Source organism: Miniopterus schreibersii (assembly GCF_964146895.1).
Source record: "Miniopterus schreibersii genome assembly, chromosome: 4".
NCBI classification, from domain to species: Eukaryota; Metazoa; Chordata; class Mammalia; order Chiroptera; family Miniopteridae; genus Miniopterus; species Miniopterus schreibersii.
This window is the reverse complement of record NC_138105.1, coordinates 69,254,309-69,281,272: the sequence shown is the minus strand read 5'-3', so window position 1 is coordinate 69,281,272 and position 26,964 is coordinate 69,254,309. Positions and strand designations below refer to the sequence as shown.

Sequence of the window (26,964 nt, the reverse complement as noted above, 5' to 3'; positions counted from 1 at the left end):
GAGCCTGTGCGCTATTTACCTTGCTTTTGTGGTTCTCAGACAACAACGACCGACTTTTATTTCTTTTGATTATGAAATAACTTTCCCCTTGATTATAAAAGTAATACATGCTCACTGCTAAAATTCAGGAAATATTAAAGACTGCAGAACAGAAAACACAGATCTCTTTTAATCCTACCACTGGTGAACTGTTAGTATTTTGATGGACAAGCTGCCTTTTCTATGCACATATTTTTCAGTAGGATCGTATAATGCAGAACATTTTGAAACCTGCCCTTCTCACAGTAAACGTCTTGTCATTTCAATGTACACTCACTTTGTTTTTAATGGCTTCATATTATTCCATTGTTCAGGCAAAGCATAATTTAATGAGTCCCTGCGTTGGACATCTGGGTCTTTAATAATCCTTCAATATTCTGACCAACACTGGAATGGGCATTTTGTACCTGCATCTTATGGTTTTCATACAACTGTTCCTTTAGGATAAGTACTTTTAAAACTGCAATGGCTAGGTCAAAATGCATGCACAGTTGTTACGTTTTTGATAAATATTGACAGACCCCTCCTAGAAAGTTCTGTGTGCCAACTTCTGTTAGCACTAATAAGCTATGAAAGTGCTTTACCCACCCCAGAATGGTTTATATATTATTTGCCAATAGGTAAAAAAGGAAAAAAAGTGCTCTTCATTTGTACTTACTTATATTTTTATGCTACGAAAGAGGGGAAAATATTAGCCACATCTCAAGATTTTGTGCATGTGAAATAAAATAGCAGTAATAATATAAAAGTATTGGGCAGCTATCATTGTGGAACAGGCACTGGGTAAAGTGAGATCCCAGCCTTATTTCCCTGAATTTTCCCAACTGTGAGATTACTTCTTGGCCTCAGTTTCCTCATCTGCAAAATAGACCTATGATAGTACTCTCAAGGATTGCTGGAGAGTGATTAAAATAACCCTCCTGATGAGATCAGAGCCCTGGAAAGGCTGGGAGAGGGAGAGGCACAGCCCTTTGCCTGACTCCGTAGCCTGCAAGTGGTTGATGTCAATTTCAGAGAATAAATTGGCTCCACCCCTTCCCCAGTTTCCCCACTCCTGTTCAGATTACAAGGCCTCCCTGCTCTTGGTCACCTTTGCCTGAGGAAAGATGAACTCTCCATTAGGAGGATTTTTTTTTTTTTTAATATATCTTTATTGATTTCAGGGAGAGGGAGAGAGAGAGAGAAACATTAATGATGGGAGAGAGTCATTGATCAGCTGCCTCCTGCATACCCCCAACTGGGGATTGAGCCAGCAACCTGGGCAAGTACCCTGACTGGGAATCGAACTGCAATCTCCTGGATCCTGGGTCAGTGCTCAACCGCTGAGCCCCGCCTGGCCGGGGCGCCATCAGGAGAATTTTAAAGAGCCAATAAGGATTACATGCCACCTCTGCCCTTTGACCCACATTCTCAGCCTGTCAACTTTGTCCCAACACAGGAAACATCTGGGACAACACGCCTGCCCTTTTACACTCAGGGAAATTGAGGGCCAAAGTAAGAAGGCTAACCCAGGCCTACCTGGCCATCCCCTGCAGCCTGGGGTACTATTGCCTCCTGACCCCCACCCTGATACCCTTTCCCCGACTCTGACTCCCTTTGAAACACCCTTGGGGAAATAGCTGCATCTCCTCTCTGCTTCTTGCACAAAGTTCAGATTCCCTGGAAACTTCTAGCTAGTTTTCCAGCTTTGCTTCTCCTCTCTGGGTCCAGGCTATCTACACTCCTCTGGGCCAGGATATCTACTGTGAATCTTTAAACCACATTCAAGCAGGCAAACCTCTGTATGCTCTAAATCCTCTACATTTCCTCTCTCACTTAAGTTCCAGAACTCTGCAGTCTGATACAGTAGCCATTGGCTACATTTGGCTACTTAATGTAAAGAAAAATGAAAACTCCACTTCCTCAGTTGCACTAGTCATATTTCAAGTGCTTAATAAGCCACATGTGGCTAGTGGCCACTGCGTTGATAGTGCAGACAAAGAACATTCCTATCATCATAGAAAGTTTCACTGGACAGCTCTGCTCAAGATTGACCCCATAAATCTGAGATTTTTATCCTGTTTTACAGATGATACAACTGAAGGTCAGAGAGATCACACCCAAGGGCACATAGCTAGAGCTGGGATCCAAACTAGTCCCTCGTGCTAGTGATGGATGGCAGAGTAGGTGGGTCAACCTGGAATTCCCTGTGCCAGGACCTGGCCCATGCCTGGGAGCTGCTTTCTGCCAAGCTCCCTGCAACTTCCTCAAGCTCTATCTACTTGGGGAGGGATAGGGTCAGAGCCCCCTTTCCCTCACACCTCCTGCCTCAGGCAGACAGTGCTGAAAAGGCGCACCTCAAGAACCAGGTGGGAAAGAAAGCCACATCAGCCAGGAAGATCAGTGAAAGCCTCGGTTTAATTGGAGACAAGATCAAAGGATTGATTATCGATCAATGGACCGACTGATTGATCATCAAAGTGGACAATATTTGAGCAGCTCATGGGGGTCCTGTGCACCCCCTATTGAGAGAGGAGCCCTGATTGGGGGTGGGATGGTCCATCTCAACTGTTGCCAGTCGAACCCAGCCCTGGGGCAGGGGGAGGGACAGGCTCTGCCTAGCCCTCACCCCCTAGATGAACCGACTCCCCATCAAACAACAGCGCTGAGCCCACCCTTTTGGGGGTCTATGGTACAGTTTGTATAATACAGCAGGAATAGGGACTCTCCCTCTGGGAGATCCCCACCCTTCCTTCCCCTGACTGGGTCAGCTAGGGAAGGGTAAGTTTATTTTCCCTTTTTTGCCTCTGTAGAATAATTTACAAACCAACCTTACAGTATGTACAAAGAAAAAGAAAGAAAGGGAAAAAAAAGAAAATCAAAAAAAGGCCCACTCCGGTTGCCGGCTAGGACAGAAACTACTTTCGCTACAAAAATGAACCCTGTACAGTATCATGAGGCTGGGAGAGGGTGGTAGTCCCCAGTGGGATAGACAGACAGATGGAAGGCTTCGGGGAGGGGGAGGCTACAGTACCCTGCGAACAGAATTGGAGGGGTGGGGCAATGAGAGAGGCCCTGCCCTGTCCAACTGCAGAACCAGGCCAAGGGGAATAGGGGAGGGGGAAGAGGGGCCTTTCCTTCCAAACAGTCCCTCATGGCTTGGAGAAAAATGGCCTTGCATCTGTCTGTCATATTGCTCGGGAAATAGTTGGGGGGGGGGGCTTGGCAAGGTGGGACAAAGGAGAAATGACTTTGGTGCCAGGATGAGAAGGGATGCCCAGAAAGGGAATGTGGGTATACACCATTATTGCTTCCTCCTAGGGCAAAGAGTCAGGGAAGGGGGCAAGAGGATGCTGGGGGGATGCCTAGGATGGGGGCTCTGGGTCTGGCCCCACCCTACCCAAGGTGCAGGTGGGAGCCACTGCAACCCTCTCCTATGGCCGTGAGAATCATTAAGGCAGAAACAAGAGGAGAAGCAGCTGGAAGAAGTGGGTGCAGCTTGGAGCTGTCCCCCACAAATGGAGAAAATTCAAACAGAACCCAAAGTGGAAGGGGAAGGGGGTAGCAAGTGGAGGGAGGATCAGGCCCTCCTCAAATCTCAGACCCCAGGCTGGTGGTGCAAATGTCCCTCTAACACCCTCCCCTCCCAGCATCCTAAGTTGTACAGCGTCCCCATGCCTGTCCCAGAGTAAGTATTGCCAGGTTTGTGCAAAATGAGGTGGAAGACTTGGGGTGGGACAGTGAGCCTGAGAGGGGCTGGAGCTGGGGTCTCTCACAGCGACCCCCCCCCCCCCACCAGGCCCCTGCCCAGAATGGCTATTCCCTGGCTGGATTCTAGAAACCCTCGAATTTTAGGAAGAGCCTGGAAGGAGACCTTAAGCCTGCTTGGGCTCAGATGGGGAGCCCAAAGAGGCTGGAAGACTGAGCCTGGGACCTGGGAGGGGTGCAGGTGGGGTTGGAGGTGGGTGACGGGAGCCAGGAACAGGAGCATCTACAGTTGCTGTGTTTCATCCTGTTTTTTTTTTTTCTTTTTTTCGTTTTTTTTTCTAAAAATGTAACAATGAAAATTCCAAAAATAAAACCCCTTCCAGGACCTCAGCCCTTCCTTCCCCAGGCCCCACCTCCAAAAAGTGGCCCCGTGGGTGGGGGAAAAAGGGAAAAAAAGAAAAGAGAAAAAAAGCCACTTTTCTGTTTTCTTTTTTCTCAGGAGGCCCAAGAGTCTTTGAGGCAGTGAAGGAGGCAGTTGGGGGACGATGGTGGTGAGAGGAGGCAGGAGGGGGAAAGGGGTGTAGAGGCTGGGGCTCAGATAGGGCCTGCAGCAGACCCCCACCCACCAGGGGCTGGGAGTGTGGGTGGGTCCTCGCCCAATGTCCCTGTGCAGGCACAGCACACCCTCTTGGCAGCTTGATGCTCTTTCTGGGCCCCCACCTCTGCTGCCATGGAGGGGAGGCCCAGGAGGCCCGGGGCCTCCTCTGGAGTGGATGGGGTCCTCAAGGCAGGCAGAGCGGGGCTCTCAGGAGACAGGACATGGGGGCTGCTGTAGCCCACGGCATCCATCAATGCATCTGGGGATGTGGACTTGTCCTGGCCCACAGCCACACTGTCTGCTTGCTGTGTCAAGGACATTTCCTCTACCTCCACCTCTGCGGACACATCTTGGCCATCGACCTCCAACAGTTCCTCAGCTGTGGATACATCCTGGGCCACGAATAATTCCTGCACCTCAATTGCACCCAGGGCAGCGGAGGACGCCTCCTCCTCCTCTTCCTCATCTAGTGTCAGCTCAAACTGGAACTTATCAGGTGGGGTTGGGTGGCCTGGCCCCTCAGGCTCCTCCTCGGGAGGTGGCGACGGGCTCTGCCGAATGGCGCTGTAGTACCAGTCCCGGTTATCTTCCAATGTGTCTAGGATCTCCCGGGCGTCTGGGTGGACCAAGTCAGCCCATGTCTCCCACAGTGGGTGCACAATATAGTCGATGAAACCCACCTGGGGGAGGGGGAAGGCATAATTAACCAGTGGCCACAGTGGTACAGATGGCACAGCCATACTGATGGATTGAATAAAATTTAAAAGATGCTGATACCATTGGACCCAGTGATCTTGCTTTTTCAGATCCACCCTGGAAAAGTTCTTGCATAAGTAACCAAAAAAAAATCATATGAGATATAAATAAAAACTGGAAACACCTCTATACATACATCAGTTGGGGATTAGTGTGTGTGTTTTTTCAATGTGGTACCCACAGATATTAATAATGGCGTTTTTTGCAACAAAGAGAAACTAGAAATAACTTCATGGCAGGCTAAGAGCCTAATATCATCTTTCCTACTTTTTATTGACAGAATCTTGATTTTTTTTCTTGGGGGACACAATGCTTCCAGCTGAAAACTATATTTCCCAGTCTCCCTTGCAAAGAGAGGGTGGCCATGAGGCCACCTGTAGATGGAAGATGCTGGGCGCTGCCTCAGCTGGCAGAGGGCTTTCTCCCCTGGAATGTAGCCAGAATGGTTGGGGCTTTGACAGCATCTGTGACCATGAGAGGCATCTCTGGGGATAGAAACCCCATTCTTTTGATGGTGGAAGAGAAACATTGAAAGCTCCAGGTATCTGCCAACTCTGTGGAGCCACAGAGAGCCAAATTCCCTTTCTCTAGACTTTTCTTGTATAAAAGGAAAAAAAAAAGCTTCATTTTGTTTCAGTCACTGTGAATTTCTAACTCCTAAACACTTAAATGTCTATCAACAGGGGAATGACTACACAAATCATTGTCTATACATCTATGGGAATACTATACAGTAGTGGAAAAGGGTGGGTTAAATCTGTTTGCAATAACTTGGACATATTTCTAAGTCATTGTTGAGAAGAAAAGGCAAGCTGTATAAAATGGTTATATATTAATACAATTTATCTTTTTAAAAAAGCTAAACCCATGAACCATTGCTATGATGTTGCCTGTGACAATAACTACATAGTAAAACTATGAAACTGGTTTTCATCAGGGGTGGGGGTGATTTGCAGGCCCAGGAGACATTTGGAAGTGTCTGGAGACATTTTTGGTTGTTATGCCTGGAAGGGGAGGGTGCTCCTGACATCTAGTGGGTGGAGGCCAAGGATGCTGCTCAATACCATAAGATGCACAGGACAGCCCCCACCACAGAGAATGATCTGGCCCCAACTGTCAACAGAGCCAAGGCTGGGTAATCCTGGTCTAGAAGAGCATACACACTGAACTGGGAAAGGTGAGTCTCACTGGGAGAAGACTAGAAGTGGGAAGGGTAAGAAACTCTTACATTCACACTTCAGTGTTGAGTCTTTTACGAGATGGCATTCCTGTCCCTGTTGTTAAATTAATCAGGCATGCGATGAAAACAAGTCAATCCACCTCAATTCAAAATCCTCTAAAAATCAGGGACCATATCACTGGCCAGCTGAGGATATCAGAAACAGATTGACTCAACATAAGGTCTGTAACTAAGGGCCAGCTAAGTATTATTATTGATAATACTGTGGCAGTTGCTGCAAATGAGTTAGAACTGTCTGAACTAGGTTTGTGTGCCAGAAGCTCAGTGTGGTTGTTTCGTGGAGGAGAAAATGTTGCATATTTCCCATCAAGATAGAAAAGAAAAAAACAAAGTAAGACTTGATGTTGTGGAGGGGCAGGTCAGGACCTTCTGGGCCTGAAAGCTCTAGGCCAGGTTGGGGTGGGGGCTGGTGCCCTGCAACTGTACCTGAGACTTTTCCACCGAGGCTGTGTGCTTGTCACACATGGGGCTGATCTCCATACCACGCTCTCGTTCGCGGTCGCCCTGCTGGAAGAACTCAGCCATGATACGGTCCGTCCACTGGCGGTACAGCTCCAGCGGCTTGGTGGGGTTGCTGAGGTCCGCACAGTGCACCATGTTCCTCAGGACCTGCACAGGGCACAGGACCTTCAGAGGCCATGCTCCTCCTATCTGAGTCTGAGGCCTCAGGCTTCCTTACCTTCCCCCCATTGGGGGGAGAGTGGGGAGAAGGGGTAGGGGGGAGATGAAGAGAGACAGAGAAATAAAGAGGGAGATGAGTGGGGGAGAGGAGGGAGGAGATAAGAAGGGGTTGATGGAGGAAAGGGCAGAGGGACAGAAGAAAAAAAGGTGGGGAGAGAGGTGTGTGGGAGATAAAGAGAGGTGGAGGAAGTCAAGAGAGAGAGAGAGAGAGAAGGGGAAGGTGGGGGAGAGGAGAAGATGGTGGGGAAGAGGAAGGGAGAGACGGAGGGGTTATGAAGGGAAGAAAGGGGAGATGGTAGGAGTGAGGGGAGATGGGAAGGAGAGGTGGGGGTTGGAGGGGGAAGATGGAAGGGGGAGAGAGAAAAACAGGCATGAAGATAGGCAAGAAGGGAACTGAAGGCTGAGAGAGAGGCAGCAACCCAGATCTGAATGGTGGAGGAGAGGAGAAGGGACCAGTTTTTTTACACAATGTGTGAAGGGGGCACCTGGATGCGGTCAGAGTAGTTGTCCAGCAGAAGGACCCCTGAGCTGGTCACTTTCTTCGTTTCTACCATGGTCTTCAGGTCAGCTAGGAGGGTCATATGCTTGGACATGTCCGTGGCCAGCACCTGTGGGCAAGGGGACTGTCACAGGGGCCACTGAAGCTCTGCCACCAGACCACTGCATGGACCGGAGCTTCTCGAGCTTTTACTGGGTACAACCCATCCCTACAAGTCCTGCTAAAAGATGTTTCTTCCCCCATGGGCCTTTCCATCTCAAACTCGGACCTTCCCAAAGTGCCACCCATGAAAGTTGACCTTTCCTCTTCTGTCCCCGCCCAGCCCACCATGTCGATGACCATCTTGCGCAGGCTCTGCCGCTGGCGTTTGCTGAGGTTCTGGAAGATGTCACAGTTGTCCTCCTGCAGCAGCTTGAAACCCACGGCCAGGTGGTGGTTCTCCAGCACCGACTCGTCATTGTACATGAGCGCCAGCTCCGAATCTGTGGCCCAGGCGGGCGGGAGGTCAGGGGAGGGAGGGAGGGCACACACACACCCTCCCCCCCTCCCCGCCCTGGCTGACTGCAGGGAGGAGCAGGGCAGGCCCCACCCTGTGGAGGGCCACTCACTGGTGTTGATGAGGAACTGGTTGGAAACCCCAGGGTGGTCCACGTCGTGGATGGCAGCTGCGAAGAGGGCTGCGAGAATCTCCAGGTCTGTGAATACAGCCTGGAAGCAGAGAGAGGGAGTCAGAGAGACACAGGGGTTAAAAAGATGGGGGGTTAGAGAGAAAAAGATAAAGATCAGAGAGAAGAATGGGGTCAGAGAGAGATGGAGGTCAGAGACCCAGGGTCAGAGAGATAAACAGATCAGAGATGGGCAGGGAGAGGGGGTTAGGAGGCCAAGGGGCCAGGCGGTGCTCACGTCCAGCGCAGGTGTGGCCAGCAGCACATGGGTGGACTGCAGCACATCGGCAGCGTGCAGGCTGTTGTGGTAGGCCACATCCTGGTGGTAGTGGTCCTCCAGAGTCAGCATATATGTCACCATTGTGTCCACTGGGATGTGGAACTTCTTCAGCAGGTCCCGTTCCTGAGGGCAGGAATGGAGGGGCGGTGACCCCCACGAGCCACTAGCTCCCTGCCTTTGCCCCCCCCCTCACACTGCCCCCCACCCTGCCCCACTCAGCAGCCCTACCTGGAATATTGTGTACATGATGCAGCTAAGGGAACGGCCTCTAGCATAATCTGACACGTGAAAGATGTTCAGGCCCCACTTGTTCAGGTTCTCCAGCTCCTGGAGGAGATGGAGGCCAGAGATCAGGAGCCTGCAAGGCCCAGCGCCCTCTAGCCTTTTCCCTGTAGACCCTTGGTCTGAAGGTAGCACCACCATTGCCTACCCAGCGGGTGGCATGCTCAGCAGCACAGAATTTACAGCCCAGGTCCTACTGGGCTGAGAAATAACAAAGCAACCACAGCGACTGTTTATGGAGTGCTTATTATCTGCCAGGCACTGCACTAAGCACTTGATCTCATTTGACAGGGGCAGAGAAGTGATGTGACTTAGCCCAGACCCTGTAGCCTCCAAGCTAAACTGCTCATGGGTGCCAGGAGGAAAGAAACATGAGCTAATTTTCCGTGTCTTCCTAGGATCCAGAACAGTGCCAGTACACAGCAGGTGCTCAGTAAATACTGGGTAACCCAATATTGCATTGGCCAGTGTCAGCTCACAAAGGGTTACAATAAATGTCAGCTGAGTGAGCCACTGAGTATCACATCAATTGTACAAATTGATGTGAGAGCCCCTTGGCTCAAGGTCTCTCAGAAGAGCTAGGAGCCAAACCCTGGCTCCTGTAGTGCAAACTGCTGGTGTTCTGCCTAGATCCCCTTCACTGGCCACTGCACCCACCTCCCAGCTGCTGAGACTGTTGCTTCTAAGGCTCACAGCTGCCCCATTCTCCAGAAAACTGCTTTTGTCCCCAAAGGAACTACATGGAAGAGGTGATGCCATCCACTCTGGGGGTAGCCCCCAGTCAGTGATGACACAGGGGTACAGAAGCCAGTGCTTTTCCCTCAGGATGGGCTCAACTCTGTTATTCACCGTCCAGAGCTCCCTGTGGGTTCAGGCTGAGGCTGGACTCTAGCTGAGACTACCTCCTTGCTTAGCTCCTTCCTCTCCTGCTCCCAAGAGTCTCAGAAAGTTCATGTTATGCCACTTGCTTTTACAAAATACCTACATTAGTGCCTGTTTTTGCTTACTCAAAGAAACCCAAAGAGGATTTTTGCTTTTATAAAAAAAGGTGAAAAGGGAAAACAGAAAAGTGTTCATCATTTGTTTTGCAGCGGCTGTTATAGCGGCTGATCATCTAGAGGGGCCCTGCCAAACTCCTTCCCCAGGACCTGCCCTCGGCTCCTTGGCATCCAGTCACCAGAGCTTTGTACTTGTCTGTGAGCATCTGTGCTTTTTCTTAATTTATTTTGTGCAGCCATTAGCAAGATGTGCCCTAAGGTATCAGAAAAGCCTAAGAGAGCTCGTAAGGGTGTTATACTTAGTGTAAAACCGGATATAATTAAGTATTTCAATCATGAACGAAATAAAGACACATAAATTAATGGTAACTGCTTCGTTTTACGCTGTTTGGGTTTACGAAAGGTTTCATAGGAATGTTCTGCTTTCAGAAAACCAGGGAACTACCTATACACCCCAATCCTCATCTCAGGCTAACCCAACACCCAGTCCTTCTCCAGGAAACCCTTGCCCCTCTCCAGCTGAGCCCCCACCCACTTGGGCCAGGAGCTCCTCTTGGTCTGTCTTCACCCCAAAGCGGGGTATGCTGGAATCGGTCAGGCTGCTGCTATGCATCATCTTCTTCACCCCCATGATCTGAGACATAGGCTGGAACTGCGGCCCAGGGGGCGGAGGCTGCTGGGAGGGTCTTTGCCGAGGTGCTTTTTCTCCATCCTTCATCGTGGGTGATGGGATCTCCACTTCATTCTGCTTGTCTATAGAAGATGGAGGGGAGCAAGCATGGATGCCCCTCAGCCTCCCTCATCTGACCCTCAGCCCCCATCCCATTAGTTTTGGAAAGTTTCACCCAGGAGGGCAGACCCCTTCTGGGTGTCGTGCTGTTGGTTACTCATAGCTGGAAACCAAAGGGGAGGAAGAAATTTTTCTGGGGAGTGGTGGGCTGGAGTGGGGACTTTGGGGCCTGCCAGGAGCTGTGAAGTGGCCCCAGTCCAATTGCCAGGGGGGTGGCATGGGAAGTCAGGAAGTGGGGTGGGGATGCTAGAGAGAGCCCTTGCCTGCCCTAATAGGAGGTCGCTGGGAAGACACCTCCATGGTGATGGAGAGTGCTGGTGGGGGTGGACAGTGATGGGAGGAGGGAGGGAAGGTTGGTCTCTGGCTCCATGGACCCCCACCCCTACTGGGTAACACCAGCCTTCCTGGGAAGCAGACCCTGGAACTTTTTCCCTGAGCTTTCAAGGGCTTCCAGAGCCCAGTCAGGGCCACCCATTGTGACCTGGGGCCCACTAGTCGATGACAAGGCCCTACAGGGTCATTTGCATGCCATGCTCGCATTGGCTGGATCTCAGAGTTTGGCATAGCCACACCCCCACTGGCAGGAGCATTTGAGAATCAGAACCTTCCTTAACTTGGGGGACGAGGTAAATCTGACTTTGGGGATCTTTGATGATAAATTGTGAGGGTGAAATCCTGCGTTTATAAGGAATATCCTCAGCTTGGGCTCCTGAGTTCAGAGGTTAGGATGAATTGGAGGTTCCCAGGAGCTTGAAGTTTCCAATAAATTTGGGGTATTCTACTGTATTGGGGTTCAATTGAGTTAGGAAATTCTCCAAGTTTGGGGAATCTTTTCTAGGTTCTTAAGCTTGAGAAGTCTATTGAGTTTGGATATCTAAAATTTTGGGAGTCAACTGAATTTAGGAGATCATAAAAGTTTGGGGATTTATTGAATTTGGGGGACTTTTCAGTTTGAAGGTTTTTTATTTAAAGTTTTGGGGTCTTTTATGGACTATTCAGGGCAGAGGTTCCTTTAAGTTTGAGAACCCACCTGAGTTTAGGCATCTCTCTTGAGTTTGGGGGGATCTTCTGAATTTGAGGGGAATCCAAGTTTGCAGATTCTATTGACTTTTGTGGGCTTTTCAGACTGGAGGCATTTTCTTTTCTTTTTTAAAAATTAATTAATTAATTAAATCAATTTACTTATTTTGTTAATCCTCAGCCACCCGAGGATATTCCTTCTATTGCTTTTCAAAGAAAGTGTGGAAGGGAAGGATGGAGGGGGACAGAGAGAGAGAGAGAGAGAAGCATCGAGGTGAGAGAGACACATCTACTGGTTGGACTGGTTGCCTCCCACATGCTCCGGACCAGGGCAGGTGGTGAACCCGCAACCCAGGTACTTGCCCTTGACTGAGAATTGAATCTGTGACCCTTCAGTGTGCAGGCCAATGCTCTAACCACTGAGAAACATTGGCCAGAGCTAATTTATTTATTAAATATATCTTTATTGATTTTAGAGAGAGGAAGGGAGAGGGAGAGAGAGAGATAGAAACATCAGTGATGAGAGAGTCATTGATTGGCTGCCTCCTGCACGTCCCCAACTGGGAATCGAGCCCACAGCCCAGGCATGTGCCCTGACCGGGAAGCAGGAATCGCACAGCGATCTCCTGGATCCTAGGTCAATGCTCAACCGCTGAGCCAAGCCCGGCTGGGCAGGTTAATTTATTGATTTGAGAGAGAGAGAAAGAGAGAGAGAGAGAGAGACATAGACTTGCAGCACCACCCATCCATGCATTTATTGGTTGACTCCAGCTGGTGCCCAGCTGGGGATGGAGCCCACAACCCGGGCAGTGCATCAGGATGATGCTCCAACCAACTTGCTACCTGCCAGGGCTCAGCCTGGGGGCATTACCAAGTTTAGGAATTCTATTTGAGTTTGGGGGTTTCCTGGGATCTTGAGTTTCAGAGTTCCATTAGGGTTCCACTGAGTTTGGGAGAGCTTTTCAGTTTGGAGAGATTTTAAAATGTGGGGTTCTATAGAAGTTAGGGTGCCACTGAATTTGGGGGCATCATGAATATGGGAACTCTTGAACACGGTGACTTTGACCTTTGGAGAGTTAAGAGTCAGGGTCCCTTAGGTAAAGGTGGGCAATAGGACCCGAGGTCTGGGGGGGCCCCTCCAGCCCAGGTGTGCACCCCTACCACGGGCTGCCCTTCACTCACCCAGGAATGTGGTGGAGATGTACTCAGAGACCTGGTTTCCTGACCTGCTCATCTCTGACAGGTGTGTGAGTTCCCGGTTTAGCATCCTCTTGAACTAAGGTGAAGGAGGCAAGAAGGAAGGAATGATGGAGTCATGGAAAAGTGGGGAAGTCAGCCTTACCCAAGAAACTTCTGAAGACTCCATGAGTCCTTCCTACTTCTCTGTTTAGCCTACAGAGACCCCAACAGGCTGTCAGAGGGGAGGGGTCAGCCCTTCCTCTCCTCCCAGCTCTGGATGGGGATCCCCAGGCTTGGGGAGTAAGGACTCAGCATATCTCTTTGCCTGAGGAAGGGGGGCTCCCCTCCTCATACTCTCTCCCCCTCTCCCCAAGGAGGAGCCAGAGGGGCACCTGTGGAAGGGAGGGGCTCTTGACTAACAGGGAGCCAATGAGGTATCAGGAGAATCCCATTGCCATGGTGATGGGAGTCTCCTTAGCAACTCCCCCTCCAACCAGCTGCTGAGCTTGGGGGAAAGGGGGGGTAGGCCACAGGCCCCTTAACCCTTGCCTTCTCAGGGCTACCCCTAGCCCCTGTCTCCCCAGACATGGGACCTATTCCCTGGGGATCCTGCCCCTAGCACCCAGCCCAGTTTGGAAGGAGGAAACATAGTTCCCAAGCTCTAGGTGAAGAAAAGGTTTGGCTGGGGCAGGGGAGAAGAGTGAGCTGAGGAAGCCCTAGTTTGGTCACCAAGGGGAGGGGGTTCCCATCATAGCCCCCTCTTCCCTAGCTTCAGGAGGTGGACAGATGCACAGATGAGTGAAGTATACCCAGAACCAAGCTTGGGGGCCTCTCCTGGTCCCCCCATTCCACTTCACACAGCATCTGCTGTGACATTGTGCAAGGAGGAAAAAGGGCATCAGTTCCCCACCCCCAAGCTCTGGCAAAGCACCCCCAAAGCAGAGCTGACTCCATCCAGAGAGGCAGGAGGGACACTGGACAGGGAGGGTGAGCCTGAGGGCCCACACCCAATGGGGCACTCACTGCAGCCAGTGCTGCCCAGAGACCTTGGGCACACATAAAGAGAGAGAGGCACACACGTACACACACACTCGTGCAAGATGGACCCACAAAGTCACAAACCACACACAGACACAGATTCCTACGTTACACAGTTCACATAGCCCCAGACCCACAAATCAAGGGGCATGTACAATAAGGTGGTCACTGACACTCAGGGTCACATGCCCCAGAAAAATCACGTAGTTCTGGACTCACAAACATGTCCAACACATAACAACACAACCAGAGCCATATGATCTCAGACAGAGCCAAGCCATGACCCAAGCAAACAAGCATATAGTCAGGTGGCGCCACACCACTGCAGGCACACACATGTGTGCACTGACAGTCACACCCAGAGAGACCCCCAGCCACCATTTACACCCAGCCCTGGGCCACACAGAGACACAGTCGTAAGTATTAATCTCCAGACCGCACACGTGCATAGCTGAACACACAAATCCAAACCAGGGGTTGAAGGGTCAGAGGTCAGAGGGCCAGGGCCAGGTGTCCTGCCCATCTACCACTCCAAGGTCCCCTACCTGGTCCCACCAGCCCACCAGCCATGGCTTGGAGCAGGTCTCGCAGAAGAAATCCACCAAGGGCATCTTGGAGTCTTAGCCCTGCTCAGGGCTGCCGCACACAGAGGCTGAGCTTGGGGAGTCCTGGGGTTAACCACCACCGTCTGGGGTGGGGGCGGGGTGCTGGGCAGGTGGGCAGTGGAAGGGGGAGCCGCGGAGGGGCCTGGGCCGGCCCAGCAGAGCTGGGGGCTCCCTTCCCCTCCGCGCTCCCGGTAGCAGCCCTGGTTACATGGTCTGCCAGCCCCTGGCCCCTATGGGCCCCCTCACAGCAGCAGTTGGAGGTGACCAGGGACCCCTGCCCATGGAGGGGCAGGGTGAGGGTGCCAGGAGGCGGCTTCAGAGGCTCTGGGCTCTGTGTGTGCGCCTGTGTGTGTGCGTGCTCACTGCAGCACTGGCAGGCTGCATGTGATGTCAGCTGGTGCTGGGAGTGGGGGGGCATTAAAGGGGCATCAGAGCCCACAGACCTCAGCCAGGTCCAAGTGGGGCTGCTGGGGATAAGCAGAGCAGTACACACCCCCTCGGGAGCATGCCTCCTCCATGGACACACCCAGAGACAAAGGCACACACCCAGATGTTCCACATACTCACAGACATACAAATACTCTGAGATACACCTTCCACGCTAACACAGCCAGACACTTGACACACTTGAACATGCACAGATACCGATGTTTTTAGTTCTACACTGACCACATGCACACACACACACACAGTCACAACTCTGATGTGCAACACATTTATAGGTATACAGCTGAGTACATAGAAATACAAATGCCTTCAGACATGTCCCTTCCAAGAACACAGACCCACACCCAGACATGGAGACACACACTGAGGGACAAACCTTCAGATACTGGACACACGTATAAACACATACTCAATACACCCATAGGTACACTTTCAAACAAACACAAATACCCATGTGATCTTAGACACAAACATACCCTGATAAATCCATAAGGGAACACACACACACACACACACCCCATCACAGACACACACTTGCAGATTCACATTCAGAGGTATGGTCACATTCTCAGATGTTTAACACACCCTCAGGGACACAATCGCCCTCAGACTTCTATGTTCCCAGACAAATCTCCACCCACAGGCATATGCACTGCCCCCAACACAAACACCCCCACCTGTACACTCATTTCCTGAGATGCATCCTCCCACAGGGGCTGCCACCATACTGCACAACTCCAGGGAGCACCATTCACACTGCCTACTTTCTGAATGGTGCCCTGGAATTGTGCAGAGCACAATCTGCACAGCTGTACATGCAAGCCTTGAACCCTCCCCTGCAGCCCTGCAAGCACACACCGGTACACACACACACACAGTCACAAACACATGGAGATACACACCACAAGTGTGGACCAACTCATACTTGTAGACATACACACCCCTCCAGACCCACACACAACCCCGCATAATCGCCTGTGCACACCAATCATTGGTACACATCTGTATGCCACTCCTGGCAGAATCTCTTGGAACACACCCCCACCCTATGCTGCAAATGTGTAGCCAACAAATGGACCACCACACACACCCATAGTCACAGATATACACCCGTAGACCATATAAGCACATGACCTTGCCCCAAGAAAGATGATTGTCTACAGACAGATGTACAGCCAGACACATACATATACCAGGCTCCCTAGGTTCTGGGAGAAGTAAAAATCCATAGGAGCTACAAATCCTAAAGCTATGCCCAGGGGTTGGTCCCACCCAGGGATTCACCCCACCCTATAGGCCATATCCATAGATTGGCCCTGCCCACTGGCCCCACCCTATTGTTAGGTTCCCCAGGTCCTACCCCACTGGCCCTATGTAGGAATAACCCCACCCCATAGGCCTAATCCAGGGATTGGCCCACCCCCTGGCTGGTTTCACCCACAGATTCTACCCAGCTGTTGGTCCAACCCCGAAGGCCCCACCCAGGGACTAGCCCCGCCCTGAGGGCCCGAGGCCCACACACCTTGTGCGATGCCATCTCGCTGACTGAGCGGTAGGTCTGCATGGTCTCTAGCTGCTCCAGACACCAGTCCAGCTCCTCCAATGTCTCCCGGGCCAACTGCTGACAGGTCTCCTCTGGAGAAGGGGAAGCAGGGGTGGTGACTGAAAGGATCCATAGGCAGAGCCACAGAAGCCCCAGCCCATGGTGATGGGGGTCCGCCAGGTGAGTGGGATGCTGGGAAAGAGGGTGAGTCAACTACCCTGGGTGAGGGCCCCCCACTGTGGCAGTAAGAGGGGACCTTTTCCACTACCCCTGGGCTTATTTACCTGACAGTGTGGCCTTGCATACCGGGGTTGGGCCACTCAATGGGGATCGCCTGCAAAGAAATGGGGCTCCAGTGCCAGCCTGGGCCCCTCCAGATCCCTGCCACCCGTCAACATGAATGGCACTGACATTCCTTTTTCTGAGTGCTCAGTGTGTCCCAGGCATGCTGGCATGTACTCTGCAGTCTCTCACAGAACCCCACAAGAACCCATTTTACAGATAAGGAAACTGAGGCTCAAGATGGTGAACCAGCTTCCTGGAGACTACATGGCTGATCAGTGGTAGGGTCAGGTCTTGTGTCTCCAAAGTTCCTGCTTCCTTGAGCATCCCTCCCACCAACTACCAGAGGAACCAGCAGCTCTCAGCCACACCCCTGACCCAATGTTCTAGCACTTTCTATATATCATCTCTGGAATCCTCACAGAAGCCATCTAACGGAGAAGCTATTAAATTCCCATTTTATGGAGGGGGAACAGATACACCACAGGATGCTATCTGCCCAGCAAGTTGGCATGAAGGCAGGAGTGGCCCTGAGGCTGGGGTGGTTAGCCACCTATGGCCTCACCACCTTGTATCTGGACCCCTGGGTCTTTATAAAAGCTTCTGTGTCTTAGGCATTTGAATTGCAATGATTCACTGGCTCAAGGGAGCTGTTGCCTGAACAGAGACTCAGAGAGATTAAGTGCCTGCCCGAGGTCATGCAGCATAAATATGAGTGGAACCCAGATGTGCTTAGCCTCATGATTATGGTTGTTGGGGCCCAGCCTCAACTTACTTGTTGCTGGGAATGGGCACATTGGTCAGGAGTGAGAAGTTGCTGCGAACACTCCGGAGACTGGCCAGCACCTGGGACCAGAGTCGGCAGTGAGGAGAGGGTAGCTGGGCCTGGGCCCCTGTCCCCAAGTGTGGGGGAGTTTTGGAGCCCTTTCCCTCCTTAGGGGAGGGGTCTCACCTGAGCAAATGGTGTCACGATGAGGTCCTCAGCATACCTATAATCAAGGACAGGGGGAGGTCAGGGGTCCTCACAGTGGGACGCCAAAGGACCTAGGAGGAGAGGGGTTGCGGTGCCAGAGAAGCAACTCTCTAGGGTGGACACTCTGTGGGGGCTGGGCCCAGGGAGGCTGGTGAGCAGGGAAGGGGTTCCATGGGTTCGGGGAAGAGGGCACTTACACCTCACAAGGGTAAACACGCTGCAGTCCTGAAGGAAATGGTGGTCAGGGAGGACTCAGGTGGATGGGGGGAGGTGAACACATACAGGTGAAAGCAGTGGGTGGGGAGGGGTGTAGGGCAGGAAGGGGCCTGGAGGGTGTGTGAGGTGGGTACCTTGATGGGTAGGGGCAGGGCTGGAGGATCCAGGGAGGGGGAGGGGGTTGAGAAAGTCTGGGGGTGCTCACACCTCAATATGTGGTAATGACTAGGAAGGCTGGCTTAGGAAAGGCTGGAAGAAGGGAGGGGGAGGGTGCTCAGCAGAGGTGGACACTGTGGGGGGAAGCAGTGGCAGGGAGGGCTCAACTGGGGGGTGCTCCATCCTTGCTAGAGACTCAGGCTAAGGTGTGGCCTGGCCCCAGCAGCCAAAGGGTAGGTTGGGTAAGTGGGGACTATAAGGACAAGGGTGGGGGCTTGAACTGAGGAAGGGTCTCAGTGTGGCTGGGCGAGGGGCAGAGATAGGGTGGACACTCACTGGATGGACATGCTATAAAGGGACAGGCCTGGAATAGCTGGCAGGTGGGATTAGGGAGTGCTCACGCCTCGCTGGTGACTGACGAGTTCCGGGACATGGTCTTGGGCGACATGTCATAGTCGCTATCTGAGCGGTAGAGGAAGGATTCACGGCGCTGGCTGGTGGCTGCCCCGGCATGCAGCACAAGGCCCGGGCTCGCCTGCGAGTCCAGGGGGCTGCGGCCGGGCGATGGCGTCGGCCCATTCTCTGCCTCGAAGCTGCAGGGGCGGCAGGAACAAGGGTCAGGGGGCCTGAGATGGCATTGAGGAGGTTAAGAGGAACAGGGGGGCCAAGGGAATTCCTGGCAGAAATGAGGGGCAGATAGAGGATACTAAAGAGAGAGACATCCCAAAAGAGATGGGAGACAAAGAATTGTAGAGATCAAACAGTCCTGAGAGCCTTTGTGAGCCAGGCCTGTGGTAGGTGCTGGAGAAACAGCAGTGACGAAGACAGACCATGACCTGTCCTTCATGGAGATGACATGGGGAGGGCTGAACTTTAAACATATTAACCTAGTAGCAATGCACACCTCAAGTTGTGTGGTTCTCATTTACTACTTTTTCCACTGCATCTCAAATGAGCCTCACTGCTCAAATCTATTCAAAATTGGTCCACTTAGCCCCTTTGGCCGGCACCCCTCATCGCTTGCCTGGAGCAGTGCATTCACCTCTGCCCTGGTCCCTGGCTCCTGTTTTGCCCCTCAGTCTGTTTCCCACTCAGCAGCCAGAGGGACCCTTGTAAACACCTGAGTCAGGTCACATCCCTCCTCTGCTCAGCACCTTCTATGGACCCCAACTCACTCAGGAAAAGCCAAAGACCTCTCTGCAGCCCACAAGGCCCTGCCTTGTGACCTTCCACTCTACTCTTCACTTATTGTGCTCCAGCCACAATGGCCTCCTCATTATTCCATAAACATTCCATACACATTCTTGTCTTAGGGCCTTTGCACAGGCCTTTGACCCTGCCCAGATCTCCAGTGGCTCCTCTTTCACCTCCTTCAGGCCTCAGCTCAAAAGTCAACTCCTCAGGAAGGCCTTCCCTGACCAAACCTTACCCTAATATTTTATATTTCCCTTCCTTAAAAAAATACCACTTACTGGATATAATCTACAGTTTACTTCTTTACTGTTTACTTTCCCTTATAAAGGTAAGTACTGCAGATCGGGTATTTCTGTCTGCTTTGTTTACTGCTGTATCCCTTGGGCCAAGAACATGGACTGGCACATAGTGGATGCCCAGTAAATGTTTACTGAATGAATCATAAAATGTATAAATGAATGACTGAATATGTAAATACATTAACTGGATTGTGCTCCACAGAGAATTAAAACTAGGTGGATGACTGCAAGTTATTGGAGAGCTGATTTTAGCTGCTATGGTTGAAGCAGGCCTGTCTGAGGAGGTGACATCTGAGCAGGGTGGGAAAGATGAGAAGGAAGGCTAAGGGTCAGGAGGTAGTAGAAAGCACTCCAGGGTGAGAGAACAGTAAGTGCAAAGACCCTGGGGCAGGATTCAGTTTTTGTCTGAGGGCCAGCAATGAAGCTGGTATGGCTGGAATGGAGATACAGTCTAGGACAAAGACACAGCTACAGAGAAGAGAGACAACAGGACCCCAGCCTGGGGGCACTAGCAAGACCAAGACCCTCAGGATGAGGCAGAGATGCAGGCTATGCCACTTCCCAGATGTATGTCTTGAAGAAAATGACTGAATTTCAGTTTCCTTATCCACACAATGAACACAACCACGACCTCTCTAGGGTCATCCAGGTGATCAGCATTAACACAGGTAAAATGCTCAGAACCATGCCTAGCACAGAGCTGAAAAAACATTGGCAATTCCAAGTCTATCAGCCCCATATATGCCACTTGGGGAATGGTCTCAGCAAAGCAGGCGATATAAAGAATTGAGTATGAAAATGGGAGTTGTGTGCCTGCAACATGCTGTATGGCCTTGGGAAGGCCACTGCCCTCTGGTCACTTACTCCATTGTTAAAGAGAGGTGCTTAGACTAGTGAGCAGACTTCAGGCTATGCCCTGAGGGGTTCAAGGGAGTAGGGGCAGGAAATGGGACTCTCCCTTTTCCAGTCCCACCTATTGCGAGCCAGCACGATTATTATTTGAGTAGTCCCTCTGCTAAGAAATAAGTCTGGCCCAACCAGGCATAGCTCAGCGGTTGAGCGTCGACCTAGGATCCAGGTGATAGGGGTTCGATTCCCGATCAGGGCACATGCCTGGGTTGTGGGCTCAATCAATAACTCTCTCATCATTGATGTTTCTGTCTCTCTCTCTCCCTCTCCTTTCCTCTCTCTGAAATCAATAAAGATATATTAAAAAAAAAAGAAAAAGAAAAAAAAGAAATTAGTCTGAAATCTCTTAGAACAAGACAGTGATAACAGCTTCCATATACTGAGCCTTTTTTCTAGGCTACTTCTGCGGTATGGCGACTGGGGAGGGACTTCACTGACTCCCTCTTACAGATGAAAAACCAGGTTCAGAGAGGAGAATGATTAGCTCTGAGTCACACAGCAAAACCATAATGGGATGAGAATTTGAAACCAAGTTTTTCGACTCCTTAGACCAAAATCTTAACAGCTGCCCTCTGTCTATCTGACCCCCATCAGAGCATATTACTCCCATTATATAAAATGTTCAAAAAGGCCAGACAACCAACACAAAAAGCAAAGTGGGATTGGGGCCCTGAGTAATCAAATATTCCAATTTTAGTAAAGAAACCTAAAATATTAAAGTCAAAAATCCAAAATTCTTTAAAAACAAACTTCAGCACATCACCCGAGCCACTTTCAGGGGCTATTTTTCATAGGCAGCCAGCCTCAGCCTGTGCCGCAGACTTTCCTAAAAAATCTCAAAGGTCCAAAGGCTAGCCTAAGCCTTCCCTGTGCCTCCTGTTGAGCACCCCAGGCCCGGCACTGGTGGTACCTGGCCTCAGTTTGTAGCATGACCCCTCCCATATGCCTCCCAGACCAACATAGACAGCTACCAACCTTGGATAGCTCTGTGGCTCCTATCAGGTGGCCCTGGGCCAGGCACAGGGAACAGCTGACCTGGGCCTGCACTGGAGCCCCTCCCAAGAGGCCCCAGAACTTGCATACTCAGTGGCCAGCTTCAGACCACAACAGAGCACCTCCACAAAAGGCGCACTCAAAGGGTAGTCTCAACAGGCACCAGAGCCCTGCTGGGGTAAATCCTGCTCTGTGGTCATAGCCAGTCCTCACAGCCAGTCAGCCTGAGGGTCGACCTTACTCAGACAACTCTACTGAGACATGCCTACTCAACTATAACAGGAGGGCACACACAACCCACACAAGGGACACTCCTGGGGTACCTGGGCTCAGGTGACCAGGAAGACTGCTCCACTGGGCCCCACAGGACACTTACTATATAAGGCCACCCTGCCAAGACTGGGAGACATAGAAAATCTACTTAATACATAGAAACAAACACAGAAAGGCAGTCAAAATGAGGAGACAAAGAAATATGCTCCAAAGGAGAGAAAAGGAGAAGATTCCAGAAAAATAACTAAACTAAATGGAAGCCACAAAGCTACCAGCTGCAGAGTTCAAAACACTGATTATAAGGATGCTCAATTAACTTAGAGGAAGAATAGATGAACTAAGTGAGAACGTCAACAAAGAGATAGTAAGCATAAGTAAGGTCATAGACACCATAAAAAAGAACCAGTCAAAAATGAAGAATACACTAGAAGGAATCAATAGCAGATTAGATAAAGCAGAGAATCAAATCAGCAATTTGGAAGACAAGGTAGAGGAAAACACCCAATTGAAACAGCAAAAGAAAAAAGAATTTTTTAAAATGAGGACAGTCTAAGAGACCTCTGGACAACATCAACCATGCCAACATTTACATCATAGGGGTACCAGAGGGGAAAAAGAGAGAGAGCAAGGGATTGAAAACCTCTTTGAAGAAATATTAACTGAAAACTTCCCTAACTTGGTGAAGGAAATAGACATACAAGTCTAGGAAGCTCAGAGAGTCTCAAACAAGATAAACCCAAAGAGGTCAACACCAAGACACATCATAATTAAGGTGTCAAAGCTTAAAGACAGAGACTCTTAAAAGCAGCAAGAGAAAGACAGTTACCTACAAGGGAGCTCCAATAAGACTGTCAGCTGTAGCTCAGTTGGTTAGAGCGTTGTCCCCATATGCCAAGGTTGCAGGTTCAATCCCTGGTCAGGGCACATACAAGAATCAATAAATGAATGCCTAAATAAGTGGAACAACAAGTTGATGTTTCTTTCTCTGTCTCTCTCTTCCTCTCTCTCACTAAAATCAATAAATAAAAAAAAGTAAAAAAAAAAAAGGACTGTCAGCTGATTTCTCAACAGAAACTTTGCGGGCAAGAAGGGATTGGCATAAAATATTCAAAGTGATGAAAAGCAAGGACCTACAACCAAAATTACTCTATCCATAAAGGCTATCATTTAGAATCAAAGTAGAGATAAAGAGCTTCCCACACAAGAAAAAGGTAAAGGAGTTCATCACCAAAAAATCAGTATTATAAGAAATGTTAAAGGGGCTTCTTTAAGAAGAAGTAGAAAAAAGAATATCAATATGAATAATAAAATAGTAATAACTACATACCTATCAATAATCACTTAAATGTACATGGATTAAATGCTCCAGTCAAAAGACATAGGGTGGCTGAGTGGATAAGAAAACAAGACCCATACAACACGCATGCTGTCTACAAGAGGCTCACTTCAGATCAAAAGACACGCAGAGATTGAAAGTAAAGGGATGGAAAATGATACTTCATGCAAACGGAAACAAAAAAGATGCTGGCGTAGCAATACATATACCAGACAAAAATAGACTTTAAAACAAAGGCTATAACAAGAGACAAAGAAGAACATTTCATAATGATAAAGGGATCAATCGAACCACAGGAATGTAACTCTTATAAACATTTACTACCAAATGTAGGAGCACCTAAATAGTATCTAACGTAAATATTGACAAACTTGAAGGGAGAGATCTAATACAGTAATTGTAGGAGACTTTAACACCCCATCCAGACAGAAAATCAACAAAGAAACAGTGGCCTTAAATGACCCATTAGACCAGATGGATTTAATTGATATTTTTACAGCATTTCACCACAAAGCAGCACAATATACATTCTTCTCAAGCACACATGGAACATTTTCCAGGATAGACCACATGTTAGATCACAAAACAAGTCTTAATAAATTTAAGAAGATTGAAATCATATCAAGCATCTTTGCTGACCTCAAAGTATAAAACTAGAAATCAGTCACAAGAAGAAACCTGAAAACACAAAGCACATGGAGGCTAAATAACATGCTATTTATTAAAGAATGAAGGGGTTAAAATGAGATCAAGGAAGAAATCAAAAGATACCTTGAGACAATGAAAATAAAAACACAATGGCTCAAAATCTATGGGACACAGCGAAAGAAGTCCTAAGAGGGATATAGCATTACAGGGCTACCTCAAGAAAAAAAGAAAAATCTTAAATAAGTAATTTAACCTTTCAACCAAAAGGAACTCAAAAGTAAGGACAAAGAAAACCTAAAGTGAGCAGAAAGAAGGAAATAATAAATATCAGAGTAGAACTAAACAAAATAGAGTGTAAAAAACCCCACAAAAGGTCAATCAAACCAAGAACTGGTTCTTTAAAAAGTTAAAGAAAAATGATAAACTGTTGCCCTAGCCAGTTTGGCTTACTGGTTAGAACGTCAGCCCTCCCTCGGACTGAAGGGTCCTGGGTTCAATTCTGGCCAAGGGCACGTACCTTTGTTGCAGGTTTGATCCCTGGTCCCATCAGGGCGAGTGCAGGGGCCAACCAATGGATGTGTCTCTCTCACATCTCTCTCTCATCCCCCTCCTTCTACTCTCTCTGAAAAGCAATGGAAAAAACATCCTCGGGTAAGGGTTAAAAAAAAAAGAAAAAAGGTTAAACCTTTAACCAGACTCATCAAGAAAAAAAGTGAGAGGACCCAAATATATAAAATCAGAAATGAAAGAGAAGTGATCATTGACGCCACAGAAATATGACGGATTACAAGAAAAAAATACTATGAACAATTATATGCCAACCAATTGTACAATCTGAAAGAAATGGATAAATTTCTAGAAACACGCAATCTTTCAAGACTGAGTCAAGAGAAAACAAAAAATCTGAACAGGCTGATAACTACTAATAAAATCAGATTAGCAATAAAATAAAATAAAAATTCCCAATCAAGAAAAGTCCTAGTCTGATGGCATCACAGGTAAATTTTACCCAACATTCAAACATCCTTCTCAAACTATTCCAAAAAATTCAAGACGAAAGAAGGCTCCCAAGCTCATTTTACGAGGTCAGTATTACCTTGATTCCAAAACTAGATATTACAAAAAAGACAGAGAAAAGTATAGCCCAATATCCCTGATGAACATAGATGCAAATAGTGTCAACAAAACATTTGCAAACCGGATTCAGCAATACATTAAAAAGATCATACACCACAATCAAGTGGGATTTATCCTCAATGTAAGGATGGTTCAATATACACAAATTAACATGATACACCACATAAACAAAACGAAGGATACAAATCATATGATCATTTCAATAGATGCAGAAAAAGAATTTTACAAAATCTAGCATCCATTTATGATAAAAATTCTCAGCAAAGTGGGAATAGAGGGAACATACCTCAACATAATAAAGGCTTTACATGACAAACTCACAGCTAACATCATACTCCATGGTGAAAAGCTAAAAGTGTTTTCCTTAAGAACAAGAACAAGACACAGATGTCCATTAACACCACTTTTATTCAACATAGTATTGGAAGTCCTAGCCACAGTAATCAGACAAAAAAAAGAAATAAAGGGAAATTGGAAAGGAAGAAGTAAATTTGTCATTATTTGCACATGGCATGATACTAATAGAGAACCCTAAAGATTCTACTGAAAAACTATTAGAGCTGATAAATGAATTCAGTAAAGTAGCAGGATACAAAAATTAATATTAAAAAATCAGTTGCATTTTTGTGCATCAATAAACTATCAGAAAAAGAAATTAAGGGAAAAATCCTATTTTCAATTGCATTAAAAAAATACTAAGAATAAATTAAATCAAGGAGGTAAAAGACCTGTACTCAGGAAATTATAAGACACTGAAGAAGATACAAATAAATGGAAGCATATACTGTGCTCTAGGAGAGGAATAATTAACATTGTTAAAATGTCCATACTACTCAAAGCAATCTATAGATTCAATGCAATTTCTATCAAAATACCAATGACATTTTTCACAGAACTAGAACAAATAATCCTAAAATTTATATGGAACCACAAAAGACTCCAAATAGCCACAGCAATCTGGAGAAAGAAGAACCAAGTTGGAGGTATCATTCTACCTGATATCAAACTATAATACAAGGTTATAGTAATTAAAACACATGGTACTGGTATAAAAACAGACATACAAACCAATGGAACCAAATAGATAGTCAAGAAATAAACCACCTATATGGTGAATTAATCTATGACAAAGGAGGCAAGAATATACAATGAGGTAAAGACAGTCTCTTCAATAAATGTTGGGAAAACTGTACAGATACATGCAAAAAAATAAAAGAAGCTAGACCACTTTCTTACACCATATACAGGAAGAAACTCAAAATAGATTAAAGACTTAATTATAAGACTCAAAACCATAAAACTCCTAGAAGAAAACATAGGCAGAAAACTCTTCGACATTGCTCTTAGTAATATTTTTTATTTATTTATCTCCTTGGCCAAAGGAAACAAAAGAAAAAATAAACAAATGGGACTAAATCAAACTAAAAAGTTTTTGCACAGCAAAGGAAACTATCAACAAAACAAAGGCACAGCCTACCAAGTGGGAGAAAATATTCACCAATGATACATCCGATAAGGGGTTAATATCTAAAATATATAAAGAACTTATACAACTTAACACTAAAAAAAAACCCCAAAACAATCCAATTAAAAAAGGGCAGAGGGCCCAACTGGAGTGGATCAGTGGCTGAGTACCAACCTATGATCCAGGAGATTGTGGTTCAATTCCAGGTGAGGGCACATGCCCCAGTTGGGGGCTCGATCCCCAGCACGGAGTGTGCAGGAGGCAACCAATCAATAACTCTCTTACATCATTGATGTTTCTGTCTCTCTCTGCCTCTCCCTTCCTTTCTCTAAAATCAACAAAAATATATATATTTTAAAAATGGGCAGAGGACCTGAATAGACACTTGTCCAAAGAGAACATACAGATGGCCAGTAGACCTATGAAAAGATGCTCAACATCACTAATCATCAGGGAATGCAAATTAAAACCACAATGAGATATCACCGCACACCTGTCAGAATGCCTATCATAAAAAAATCAAACAACAATTGCTGATGAGAATGTGGAGAAAAGGGAACCCTCATGCACTGTTGGTGGGACTGCAAACTGGTGCAGCCACAGTGGAAAGAGTAAGGAGTTTCCTCAAAAAATTAAAAATAGAACTACCTTATGACCCAGCAACTCCACTTCTCAGTATTTATCTTAAATCCAAAACACTAATTAAAAAAAAGATCTATGCTCCCCTATGTTCACT

General features: G+C 48.2%; 1 protein-coding gene across 5 annotated transcripts in view; it reads right to left on the bottom strand.

Moving 5' to 3' along the window:
* Positions 1-4,064: 4,064 nt before the first annotated feature.
* The window catches only part of PDE4A (phosphodiesterase 4A), a 41,340-nt gene continuing 18,440 nt past the window's right edge, over positions 4,065-26,964 (bottom strand). For 4 of the 5 annotated variants that reach the window (XM_081136404.1, XM_081136408.1, XM_081136406.1 and 1 more), the window contains 14 exons: positions 18,376-18,567; positions 17,582-17,618; positions 17,405-17,475; positions 16,632-16,681; positions 16,327-16,439; positions 12,718-12,811; positions 10,261-10,478; positions 8,674-8,772; positions 8,404-8,568; positions 8,109-8,208; positions 7,828-7,982; positions 7,487-7,609; positions 6,747-6,929; positions 4,065-5,004 (listed from right to left, as the gene is read on the bottom strand). In XM_081136404.1, coding sequence (XP_080992530.1) covers positions 4,321-5,004; positions 6,747-6,929; positions 7,487-7,609; positions 7,828-7,982; positions 8,109-8,208; positions 8,404-8,568; positions 8,674-8,772; positions 10,261-10,478; positions 12,718-12,811; positions 16,327-16,439; positions 16,632-16,681; positions 17,405-17,475; positions 17,582-17,618; positions 18,376-18,567 — 2,284 coding nt within the window. In that variant the 3' untranslated portion in view covers positions 4,065-4,320. Of the gene's footprint in view, positions 5,005-6,746; positions 6,930-7,486; positions 7,610-7,827; positions 7,983-8,108; positions 8,209-8,403; positions 8,569-8,673; positions 8,773-10,260; positions 10,479-12,717; positions 12,812-14,297; positions 14,730-16,326; positions 16,440-16,631; positions 16,682-17,404; positions 17,476-17,581; positions 17,619-18,375; positions 18,568-26,964 lie in introns of those variants that run through there. The other variant, XM_081136407.1, reaches the window with a different exon arrangement.